Genomic DNA, 12,581 nt, shown 5'->3' with positions numbered 1-12,581 from the left:
CCAGGGACCACATCCATACTGGCCAATCTCGCATGAGACTGGTGGCCCCAGAGCAAAACGCTTTCTAAGACAGCGTCCAAGAAGAAGCTCAAGGCCTTCCCTAAAGCACTGGCCTCATGCGAGAATCCCACCCTCGCCAGACCCCGTTTCAGATCCTTTGTGTGGAAGGCAGGCCTGCGTCCCCTGCCCCACCACAGGTCTTTGGACCAGCACGAAGCTCCAACCACTGCTGTCACACCTGGCAGCCATTTCAGGGGAGCCATGGCCTGCCTGGGGTGTCCCTCTGGCGGGGATCTGTCCAGGCTGCGACACCCACCGGCTCCCCACCATGAGGAGAGCTTTCCCTACAAAACGCCCACACACACATACAATGTGATTAAAATAAAATGCAATTCATATAAATATCTCCATCAAGGAATCATACAGGGAAGGCCCAAATGGCCATGGGGAACAGACTGGGGTGTTAGTTTTTTAAATACACAGGCATAAATAACTGTACACAAGGCAGTTAAATACACAGTGGTGCAACAGCACCTCCTGGTGGTCACTTGAAGTGGTGCACCCAGCAGCGAGTTCCATCTTTCACCCACTTGCCAGGCCTGGCATTTAAGATTTCATCTCCAAGGGACCAGGGAGGCCCCAGCTTGAGAGAGGAGGCTCCAATCAATCTGGGGTGCTTCTTGGTAGGAGGTCAAGTAAAGGGCTTGATGGGGAGCAACGTGAGGAAATAAGACTGGAGGCTGAGGGATATCGCTTTCCTCCATCTCCCCAGGCCCTGTGACCTCAGATAACGCAGAGCTGGCTCCATCCTTAAGTTCTGTGCTGGCAGCTTTAACCCCTCCTATGGGCCGTCAGAGCGCTGACATCTCCAGGCTGCTGGGCTGCACCGCTGCCCTGTCCTTCTTCACCTCGTAGGGAAATACAGCACCAAAGATATCTTCATGATAGCGCTTCTGGCTCTTTTAGGTAAAAACAGAGACCAATGTGTCAAGTCCAGGCTGGGATGAGCCCCTGGGGTTGCCTAGCTTCCCTATCACATGGATCTTCATGAGCCATCTCTCTTCCCAACTGTTATACTTAGATTGTGCTTGAATCTGGTTTACACCCTAACCCCGCTCAGCACCTGCTCTGGTGCGGGCCCTCTAACCATCTCCAAAGCTTTACTTGGCATTCCCATTTCCTGCCCAGCGCTCATCCCCCACCCAAGATACTCCAGGAAGTGTGAGCTCTGAGATAAATACATTTGGGAAATGCTACGTCCTTTCTTTCCTTCCAGCCTTGAAGGGTCCTGATGAACAGCAGCATGCTGAAGGCTCCCAGAAGTCTTGTAGTAAAGCAACGTGTTTGCCTTGCCTTAACTAAGCATGTCCCAGGCTATTCGACCTTGGAACCTTTTTGATGCCAACTGTCTACCGACCCATTGAACACGTTTGGGGAAATGCCTGTTATCTCCTCACTGTTCTTCAAACACAGCAGCTTAACTCTCACCCCCGGGGCCTTTGTACCTGCTGCTCCTCCAGAACAGCCCAGTGTGTTTCCTTCAGTATCCACAGGGTTCCTCCTCACCATCTCAGGTTTATTCTCAGATGCCACCTTCCAGCTCCACCTTCCCGGCCACCCTATTTAAAATTACACTCCCCAGCATTCCCTAGGCTGTTTCCTGCCATTTTTCTCTGAGGCACTACAACTCTTCCTTGTTTGGGTTTGTCAGCCCCAGTAGAATGTAAAGAATTTTTGCCTGATTCATTTACTGCTCTATCCCTAGCACATAGTAGCTGCTCAATAAGTGTTCAGTTGAACGTCTGAAAGTGTCTTAGGGAGAGTATGGAAGTGACAATCACAGGGTTTGGAAGCAGAGAGAGGCAGACTGAACTCTAGGCTCTCACATTTACTGCTGTGGACCCCGTAGGCCCCCTTCCCTCTGTAAAATGGGGTGCCTCCCTCATAAAGTCCTTGGCAGGACTGAATGAAATGTCACATGAGAATCCTTGGCAAGCAGTATGCCCAGTGTAAGCCCTTGATAAATATCACCACTATCATCATCCATAAAATGGAAGCCCTTCCTGCTGGGGGGATGAGGGTGAGCAGACGCCAGCCTGGGTGTAAATAAGAAGTGTGAGGTTCACACGAGGCTGACAGGGAGCAGTCTTGCTCTCCCCTGTGTTCACAGCCTTGCTTTGGCCACACAGATACTTTCTGAAAGGGGGGTTTGGGGAGAGGCCAGGGAGACTCTCCTGCCCCCATTCCACAGATGGAAAAATGGAACACATTCACCTGACTTCTCAAAGCTGCCAACCAGTCTAGGATGTGCAGTAGGGCCTTCTGACAGCCCACCCAGCTCAGATCTCAGCCACTGCCAAGATTCTGTTGGGGTCCAGAACTTTTCTGGGCCTGACTCCCCTGGGTCTACCTGCCACCCCTGGTCCTGGCTCCAATGGCCTGTGCCCTTGGCCAGCACCCTCAGCCCACACACCCACTATTATACCTTGAGCTGAAAGAAATAGTCCTCAGCCTGCTCCTCATTCAGTTTCAGCTTGGCAGCCACCAGCTGCTTCAGGGTGTGGGCCACGTCCCGGGCCATGCGCACATCCCCGCAAACATAGAGGTGGCCCGGCTCCTCATGGAGCACACGGAGCACCTCGCTGGCCAGCTGCTGCCGCAGGATGTCCTGAACATAGACCTGAAACCAGAGGAAACCGTGGGTTCAGTCCCCAGCTGCTGGGGACAAGGCTTGCAGGCAGGCCTGCTGGCCTCAGGGAGGTGGGGAGAGGGCACTAAGGGGTGAGGAGTGAGTCCCCTCCCAGCCAGGACCTTGCATGGGGTCAGGCTTAGGATGAGGCGCACGGATGCCCCTGGGGCTGAGCTGAGATTACAGAGATAAATGCTGGACACAGTCCTGCCCTCAAGGGGCTGACCTTCCAGTGGGGATCCCAGACTGTCTCTGAATTTGCCATGCTTCAAAGAGGCATCAATGAAGGCAGTCCCCCTGCCCAGGGCTCTGCCTACACCCCGGAAAAGGGAGCCTCTCAATGCAGACTGTCCATCAGGTCCCTGCAGGGTACGGATCCCAGGCTCCCCAGATAGAAGGTCCAGGAGTCAGTCGGGGACTCTCTGCTCCTGCTCCACACAGGATGCCCAGTGGCCCCAGCACTGGGCACAGAGCACTGGGCCCAAGAGGTGCCCTGATGGGACAAATGTGTGAAGGCCGAGAGTCTATTCTGACGCCACAGGCTCAGGGGGCAACGCGACCCTGGGGACAGCAGAGCCCCTCTGAGGGCCATGGTGGAAGCGTCGGCCGCCCTCCAGCCTTGCAAGGCTTGAGCATAGCCAGCCTGGACCACCTCTCCCTGGGCAGTTGCGTGTCCCAGGGGGCCTGCTGGGGACCTTCGGCAGGCTGAGCTCTGGGCTTAACCCACGTGTGACCTAGGTAGTCCTGAACCTCTCCAGGCCTGTCGCTTCTGCTGTATGAGAGGGTGTAACGCTCTTCACAGCATCACTCTCATGGTTGTGAATTACCTGCATTTTAGAGCTCAGGAGGTAAAGGCTCAGGGAGGCGAGGGGCCTGTGGGGACCCAGGGCTCACACTGGAGCCTTGTGTGTAATGCTTCACCTGCTTCGAGGCTGCATTTACCTTGGGCTTGCCAGGCAGACGGGAATAGGCTGTGTGCACCGCATGCAGCACCCCCTTCTGGGCCATCTCCAGCATCTCCTCCTGGTAGATGTGGTCTTCATCTGGGCGGCGGCACCCAAACACCAAGGTCATCCGGCCTCCCCGCACTCCTGCAGGAGTCCCGGGCTGTTGTTACCAAATTGGCCACCAGAGGGCGCCACGGCTCCAAGCCCAACTGGAATTCTCACTTCACTCCCACTAGCTATTTAATAGCATTATCCCCACTTTACAGATGAGGAAACTGAGGCCCAGGGTATTCAGATCACTCATCCATAGTCACATAACTGAAAATGCAGGTGCAGAATTCCCTCAGCCCATCGGAGGTCAAAACCAGGGACTTTCCCGTTACCTCCACTCCCAGGAGAGGGAGCCCCAGCTACTATGCGGGAGACGGAAAGGCGGCCATTCTAACCCACAGAGGCCCGCACAGGGAGGCAACCTTGGGAGGCCTTCCCTCCAGAGAGGTCCAGGAACCGTTCGTGGGGCTGCGGTTCTGCTCCTAGGCAGGGGCTGGCCGCTGGTGCCCCTCCCACCTGGGAAGCCTCCAGCCTTACCCTTGTGCTGGGAGTCATGGAGCCGCTGCTGCCAGAAACTGCGGAAGGGCGCGATGCCTGTGCCAGGCCCGATGAGGATGCAAGGATGGGAGGGGTCCTCGGGGAGGTGGAAGCCGCTGGCACTGAAGAGGACAGGAGAAGAGGCGGCCAGTCCTCAGACACCCCGGGCCCACGCACGCACAGGATGGCTGAGGAGCTGGGCCTGTGGGAGGCGGTCGTGAGGGGGTGGAGAGGACAAGAAGCTCCTATTTGATTTCCCACGTACTGCAGGCTGCTTCCCTTCTGTCCAGCCACCAGCACCTCCCCCAGGTCCTTCTGAAAAAGAGCCTAGCTCACTGGACTCTTGAGACTCACCTGTCATCGCTGTCCCTGCTAGAGACAGCCACACCAGTGTGACCCCAGTGCCTTCTTTATGGGCCAAGGGGCTCCGAGCGTCTCCTAAACCCCAGATCCCTCCCTTTCCTCCTGGAACTCCCAGGGGTCGGCGGCCCCACAGGGGACAGAGTGGAAGGGGTGCTTACTTCCGCACAAAGCAGGGCACTGGGTCTTGGGGCTTCAGGCTGTTGAGCCATGTGCTGCAGACGCCATGGTGCAGGGGACCCTGGCCATCTGCAACGATAACACAAAGTGACCAACGTCCCCCCACTGCCCATGCGCAAACTGTACCAGCTGCTCCGCCCACACCACAGCCTCCTTGGACGCCCTCACTCAGGCACTCTCAGGACTCAATGAGCAGCTGTTTGTCCTCCTGGTTCTGAGATCCACCCTCTGTGAGCGCGGAGCTGAGGAAAGTTGAAAGGGACTTAGAGAGGCTGCAAGTTGCTCCTTCTGCCCAAGCAGAAACTGAGACGGAGAGTGGAAAAGTGACTTGAAAAAGGTCACTCAGGTCGCGGTGGAATCAAGACAGCTCAGCTTCCCTGACTCCTACTCCAGTGCTCCTTCCAAAGAGTTTCTCCAGGAGCACCCCCAGCTCACCACTGAGCTCCACTGACAGCAGCATGAAGTGGCCCCTCAGGGTGGCTACTGCTGTGTGCTCATGGGCGTGTCCCTTGCTGGTAGCAACCCTGGGTGGTGGATGAGCTCCGTGCATTTCAGCCTGCTCTGGCACCTCGCTTTCCTCCTCAGTGGGCCCTCCCGGGCTTGTAGAAACCCAGGAGGTTTCTCTGCATTGTGTTCCGTTTACAATGGCCCAGCACTTGAAGGAGGCCTCCAACCAACTGCAGAGGTCCCCCTGGTTTTCCTCGGGATTAAATTTTGATCTCACAGGACACGTCTGCTTCTCCTCTCCTGGTCTGGGTGGGTGTTCTCTAGCAGGGCAAACAGAGTCTCTGCCAAGGTTTTAGAAACTGTGTTTTTGCTTCTTGAGGACAGAGGGCTGGGAAGTGTGGGCAGCTCCCAGCTTTGCCAACCCAGGCAACGCTCAGTTACAGAGGGCAGGGCAGGGGGCAGAAGCCAGTGGTGGAGCCGAGACCACCTGGACGAGATGTTGGCCTCCCACTCTATGGCAGCGTCACCCCCGGCTTCGCTTCCCTCAGTGACCCTGACCTTTCCTTCTTGGCTTCAGCACAATGAAAATCAGCTAATTATTTCTATGCCTATCTCTCCACTGCTGCCTCTAGATGCTCCCTGAGGGCAGGGCTGATGTCTGTTGCATTTCCATACCCACCCCAGTGCCAGGCACCCACTGAATAGCTCAGTGAGTGAATGAATAATCAATGCAGAATCTCCCCTGTGTTCAGGCTGCACGATCGGGAAGACTAAGAACCACTGGCCTCCCACCAGGCATTGGGTGCTCTCCACGTCTGATCTCATTAAATTGTCCCAAGAGTAGTGGGACAGTGGAGTGGTGGAGGACTTGGACTCAGCAGTTAGACTACCCAGGTCCGAATCTCAGCTCTCCACTTACTAACAGTGTGACTTTCTGTGCCACCTGTAAAATGCACACAGTGCCTACCCCACAATGTGACTGATCTTACACATACAGAAGGCTTGGTTTAGTGCCTGGTTCCTAGAGATCTCTTTCACACACCTCCTAATACTGTTAACAACTCTGGGCTGTGGGTGTTCCCTCCCTCCTTGAACTGATGAGGGAGCTGAATCCGAGTTGATGAACAGATGTCCAATAACGGGCGGAGCGGGGCTGTTTCAGAGCCTCTGCCCCTGGCTCACCTCGGGTGTGGTAGGTGACCACGGCCACAGTCAGGTGGATCTCTGTGGGCGTGTGATCCTGGGAGGAGCTGATAGAGTAGAACCTGGGCTTCAGAATGGGGAGCTGGGAAAGCAGGAAGTCAGCAGACACCCGCAGGGATGGGAACTCCTCTAGCACCTCCAGGAACGTGAGGCTGTTGGTGAACTTCCACTTGCTGTACTCTGAGGGCTGAAAGCCAAGGGTGATGTCAGTGACTCAGGGCGCCTGCCCCGCTTTGGGGAAAAGGCTGTCACAACCCAGTATTCATTCACTCACTCACTCAGCAAACAAGTCCACGTGCCAGGCACTGTCCAGGGTGCTGAGACTACCGAGCTTGAGAAGAAATAGTGCCTGTCCTGGAGGAACTCAGTCCAGTACATTTATCTAACTTGTGTGACCTCCACTGTCGGCAACTCATGGGCAGGGGTCAAATCTTTATTGTAATTTATTTGGGGCAAGGCTTTGGAACCAATCAGACCTGGGTTCAAATCTTGGCCGGGTGTCCTCACTAGCTGTGGAATCTTGTCCCAATTACCCTTTGTGAAACAAGGATAGTATTGCCTGCCTTGTGGGGATGTTATGGGAATTAAATGAGGAAGCATGTGCCAAGTTAGTACATTGCAGCCACAAAATAATGGCGGTGGAGGTAGTTGAAATTGATATAATTAGCTATAATGATGATGATAATAATGACAACCAGTGCCTTTTGCAAAGACTTGGAACCAGACAGTTGCAGGTGAGTTAATGCATTCTCTCATTAACTTATTAATTCAGCTCTCCATCTGTCACTCTGTTCATTATGCCCATTTATCCATTCTTCCATATCACCCATCCCCCAATACATCTTAAGTGACAAGTTTATTCCAGTTTTGGGGAAAGCAAAGACAGATAAGGACGGCTCCCCTTTCTAGCTAATGTCCAAGGCAGTGCACTCTGGTTGCATCCTGCAGACACTTGGAAAAACTCAGTTCAGTCAACACAACTGTGTCCTAGACATGGGCCAGCGGACGATGCCTGGCTTCCCACCAGCCTTTAACAAGTCTCGCTTTGGGAACCTGGTGTGGATCCCTCTTGGAAGTTAAAGACCAGCTCTGGGCTCTGGCTCCCCACATGCTGGGACCCCCCACATATCCCCACTGCCCACCAGCCCTGATCCTCACCTGACACAAGGCCTCCAGCCTCTGTCTCTCCGGGTCTTCTGTGGCCACCTGGGCCAGCTTTTGGAGCAGCAGCTGGGTCGGGGGAGTGGTGATGTCCAGGAAGTAGGTGAGGGCCTGGCTGAGTGAGCAGGGGGGCAGCCTCTTGTCACTGACCCAGTAGCTGCCTGGATGGGGAAGGAAGGTGTCAAGATGGAAAAGAGGCCCCATTCGGGATTCTCAGAAGGTAGCGAGGCCCCCAGGCAGACACCCCCTATTCTCCAGCTGCAGGGGAAAGGAGGCTCTAAAGACCTGGCTCTAAGAGCAAAAGGCAGGAAGAAGGTGACGCATGGAGAAAGGACTGCCAGGGAAGGCTGATCACCAGCCCCCAAAGGGGCACTAAGTTGGCGTGGTCCTGATGAACTAACCATGTCCTTCTCTGGCCCAGACCTGAACTTTAGCAAGACACTCACCAGTGATCTACAGACTCACAAGGACTAAATCCACCAAAGACTAATGGATACCTCACAGGCCAGTTGTTCACTTAGAGAGAAGCCCATGACTGCAGTCCCCTGGTGCTGTACCAAGAGGTGCTGGGTGAGCAGAAGATGGGCCCAAAGGGAAGTCGCAGAGGGAAGCATGCAGGGCAGTCACAACACAGACCCTGGGGCCAGAAGACATGGGTTCAAACCCTGGCTCCCCACTTCCAAGGTGACTGAAGCCTCTGGGCCTTGGGTTCCCTCCCTGTGAAACAGATCTGATACCACAACCTCTCTTGCTGGGTTGGCATGAGCACTGAATGAAATTGTGCCATGATAGTTGGTGCTGTGCCTGGTACACAGATGCTTTGTAAATATTGGGTAAAAATATGAGCATGACATTATCTCCTCTGGAACAGAGTCCTGATGAACCACATCCATCACCCTACAGTCACAAGGACATCTGTGTCCTCATCCCCACGTCTCAGGTTCTCTCACTTTCTCCTGGACAGTGGGGGACACTGCCAGGCTCTGTTTCTCTGATCCCACTTTTTTTATTCTTTTGAGATGGAGTCTCTGTCACCCAGGCTGGAGTGCAGTGGCGAGATCTCAGATCACTGCAACCTCCACCTCCTGGCTTCAAGCGATTCTCGTGCCTCAGCCTCCCGAGTGGCTGGGATTACAGGCATGTACCACCATTCCTGGCTAATTATTTTTGTATTTTTAGTAGAGGTGGGGTTTTGCCATGTTGACCAGGATTGTCTCAGACTCCTGACCTCAAGTGATCCACCCGCCACAGCCTCCCAAAGTGCTGAGATTACAGGCATGAGCCACCACACCCAGCTCATCCCACTTTCTGACTTTGGACACTGCATTGAGGGGGATGTTGTTATCATTGAGGAAACTAAGGCCAGGGAGCCATGCCTTATGGGCTGGGACTGTTTCCACAGCTGCTTTCACAGAAGCTTTGGCGGCCCACCCTCTCAGCAGGAAGGACAGGGATGGCTGTCACCGGCAGGCTCAGGCTCAGCCCCTCAGCCAGATGGGGTGGCCAGAGGATGCCAGGCAGCACTGGCTTTCTGGCCCGGGGCTCACCGCTCTCATCCAGGGCCTCCAGGCGCACTGTCTGGTGGGGCGCAGGGTTGTCCACCACTCGCTCCAGGATGCCTTGGACGAGGGCCGGCTGGTTGCCTGGGAAAACCCCAAGATGCTCCCCCGGCAGGTAGTTCAGGCCTTGGCCCTCCTCACAGGAGAGTTCCACCAGGATGGTGGCACGGCTGGGGAAGGAAAATGAAGCCTCAGGTGACGTTGCAGGATTTCCTCCAGGGTTCCCTGACGGGCAGGCGAGATTCCCCAGGAAGTGTGCCCTCCTTTCATTTTCCTGGCTGGTTCTACAAGCCTGGGCCACCACCCTGAGCTTGGGATGAGGCATCCTCACAGCCAGGGGTAATTAAGAGGGCCCCAGGAGCTTCCCTCTGGGGGAGGACGGGGGCCCACCCCTTCCCAGCAGCCCTTGGAGCCCCCCGAGGGCTTGGCTACAGCCTCTGCCTAAAGAAAGCATCCTCCTTGGAGATACGTGGATATCAGAAGAAACCTTTCCTTGTCACCAGGACAAACCCTGTTCTTATTAGAACCAAGGCCAGTTTTCCTAATGCACGTGGGGAGGACAGCACAGATCAATGAAACCTGCAGATAATCCACAAGGCTCTTTCCCAGAGCTGGGAAATTTCCTTCCCTGCCAACACTTTTCCTGAAAGTTCTTAAGAATGAGTCAAACAGTTTAAATCTCTCTTGCACTCTCCTTTTAGTGAAAGAGTTCAATGAGGAAGGAGAGGAAGTGGAGCAGATGCTTAGAGTCCAAGCTGGAAAAATGGCCCGTGGTTAACCAAAAGTAGATGTAAAATCACAGGTGGCCGCAGGTTACCAGGTGGGCCGGTCCTACCGACAGTGTGGCTGCTAATGCCAGCAGATGCTCCTCTCCTCTCCCTTCAAAGACTGACTTCTGATCTTTCATTCATTAAAATAAAATCGACAGAGTATCACCCACAAAGCCCTGCACTTTCCCTTACCTGGATGTTGGACTCTGTAGATTCTGCCGAGATTTGAGCCTCATGGTGAACACATTCTTGGCGTGCATGCTGCTGAGGGCTGTGGAGGACACAGAGATGGTGAAATGGCAAAGTGGATCTTGAGCGTAGGTAGGGGAAGCCCCCACATGTCTGAGTCAGTGACACCTGAACACCACCCTTGAGGCATCCTGCTGAGCTGGCCATTGGGGTTTTCTTTTTCTTTTTTTTTTTTTTTTTGAGATGGAGTCTCGCTCTGTCGCCCAGGCTGGAGTGCAGTGGCGCGATCTCGGCTCACTGTAAGCTCCACCTCTCGGGTTCACGCCATTCTCCTGCCTCAGCCTCCAGAGTAGCTGGGACCACAGGCGCCCGCCACCACGCCCGGCTATTTTTTTTTTGTATTTTTTTTTAGTAGAGATGGGGTTTCACCGTGTTAGCCAGGATGGTCTCGATCTCCTGACCTTGTGATCTGCCCGCCTCGGACTCCCAAAGTGCTGGGATTACAGGCGTGAGCCACCACGCCCAGCCTGGGGTTTTCTTTTTCTTCCTTTTATTCCACAAATAAAGATCCTTGGTCCAGGCTGGGCATGGTGGCTCATGCCTGTAATCCCAGCACTTTTGGAGGCCGTGGCAGGTGGATTACCAGAGGTCAGGAGTTTCAGACCAGACTGGCCAACATACTGAAACCAGGCCTGGTGGTAGTGCCTATAATCCCAGCTACACGAGAGTCACTTGAAGCCAGGAGGCGGAGGTTGCAGTAAGAGGGAATCGCACCACTGCACTCCAGCCTGGATGACAGACCGAGACTCCGTCTCAAAAAAAAAAAAAAAAAAAAAGTCCTTGATCTGATACAGAGCAGCTTCTAGGTACTGCTTCTAGGTGTTGGGAAATTCAATTTAGGAACCTAAAAATGGAAAGTCCCAGGACATCTCCATGGCTTGGGATCCACAGGAGAGCATCGTTGACGTTGGGGATACCCTAAACATGTAGAAACCTTCAGGACTAACTTAGACAGGGCACAGGGCACAGGGCACAGCACCTGGGGGTGCAGAGTGGAGAGTTCACCACTACAGCCTGGAATCGCCTCTGTGATGCCTTCTTCATGACACTTGGCTGCCTTCGTGGCTGGAAGGCTGGGGGGCTCAGACCCCAATGTGGCCACAGGCTAGCAGCTTGCTTCACCTCCCTGAACTGCAATTTCTCCATCTGTGCCTTTCTCCCAGGAGGAGTGTCCAGGCTCACTTAGCCCATGTGGGCCAGGAGCCCTGCACAGTGCCTGACACACAGTAGGCCCTCGGCAGACGCTGACCCCTTCTGTCTCCACCGCCCTCTTGGGGCTCCCTCTGAAACAGCCTCCCTCAGAGCCTTGAGTCTTGTACCCTAACAGGCTCTTGCATGCAGTGAGAGGGAGGCCCTGAGGCCAGCTGTCTCTGTTCAGAAAGACCTGGGGGTCTCCTTGACCATGGGCTCAGGGCTCAGACCCCAACACAAACAAGCCCCGTGTGCTGCAGAGAAGCAGGTACCTTTGCTGAGGTCCAAAGGCTGTGAGTCCTGCACAAGCCTGTAGCGGTGCGGGTCCCAGGTCACGTTGGAGGTGTAGAGCTTGGGGATCTGAATGTGCTGTTTGCCTCGGACATCAAACGTCTCACAGGCTGCCTGGAAGAAGGTGGAGCAGACTGGGGTTAATGGTCAGCAGCAGCAGCATCCCCACCACTGGGCCTACCACTTTTTAGGCGCTTACCATGGGCCAAACACTGAGCCGTGTGCTTCGTGTAACTTCGAAGCACACTTACCTGATAGGGTGACAGCAAGGACTCAAAGAGGTGTCTGGGCTTGGCCCATAGTAGCTATTGCTACTATTATAAATACTGCTTTGTTTTTGTTTTGAGACAGGGTCTCACTCAGTCGCCCAGGCTGGAGTACAGTGGTGCCATCATAGCTCACTGAAGTTCCAACCTCCTGGGCTCAAGCAATCCTCCCGCCTCAGCCTCCCGAGTAGGTGAGACTACAGGTGGGCACAACCAAGCCCAGCCAATTTTCTGTATTTTCAGTAGAGGCGGGTTTCACATGTTACCCAGGCTAGTTTCGAGCTCCTGGGCTCAAGCGATCTGCCCACCTCAGCCTCCTAAAGTGCTTGGATTCCAGGCACGCTCCACTGTGCCCAACCATTATGAATGCCAATATTGACATGATCTGGTTGTATCCTCACGCCCACACTGGGAGAGGTCTGATTGCTGCTATGTTCCTGATGTGGAGCCACATGGAGGAGGCCCCGGCTTTGGAACCAAGCCTGCCCCGATGCAAGCTGATGCTCCTAAGCACCACCGCTGAGTGACGCTCTGCATGAGTGACGAGTTCCCTAAGTGACTGGGGACAATCACAGCAATAAAGAGCTATGGAGATACTAAGTGGATCCAAAGTGGATCTGCCACTGTGTGGTGTCTGTCCCCAGGCTCTCTGTGGCTGTAAGACTGAAACAGACACAGTA

The 12,581-nt window shown here is 54.6% G+C and overlaps 1 protein-coding gene across 1 annotated transcript in view; it reads right to left on the bottom strand.

Moving 5' to 3' along the window:
- Window positions 1-371: 371 nt before the first annotated feature.
- NOS2 (nitric oxide synthase 2) overlaps window positions 372-12,581 on the bottom strand; it is a 44,356-nt gene continuing 32,146 nt past the window's right edge. The window contains exons 18-27 of the mRNA XM_003277085.3: window positions 11,617-11,749; window positions 10,097-10,175; window positions 9,123-9,304; window positions 7,573-7,736; window positions 6,394-6,601; window positions 4,746-4,833; window positions 4,225-4,346; window positions 3,632-3,780; window positions 2,486-2,680; window positions 372-959 (exon numbers count right to left, since the gene is read on the bottom strand). Coding sequence (XP_003277133.1) covers window positions 852-959; window positions 2,486-2,680; window positions 3,632-3,780; window positions 4,225-4,346; window positions 4,746-4,833; window positions 6,394-6,601; window positions 7,573-7,736; window positions 9,123-9,304; window positions 10,097-10,175; window positions 11,617-11,749 — 1,428 coding nt within the window. The 3' untranslated portion in view covers window positions 372-851. The remainder of the gene's footprint in view (window positions 960-2,485; window positions 2,681-3,631; window positions 3,781-4,224; window positions 4,347-4,745; window positions 4,834-6,393; window positions 6,602-7,572; window positions 7,737-9,122; window positions 9,305-10,096; window positions 10,176-11,616; window positions 11,750-12,581) is intronic.

This window comes from Nomascus leucogenys, chromosome 19, assembly GCF_006542625.1.
Source record: "Nomascus leucogenys isolate Asia chromosome 19, Asia_NLE_v1, whole genome shotgun sequence".
In the NCBI taxonomy this organism is placed as follows: domain Eukaryota; kingdom Metazoa; phylum Chordata; class Mammalia; order Primates; family Hylobatidae; genus Nomascus; species Nomascus leucogenys.
The sequence above is the reverse complement of the archived record's forward strand: the minus strand, read 5'-3'. Positions and strand labels throughout refer to the sequence as shown.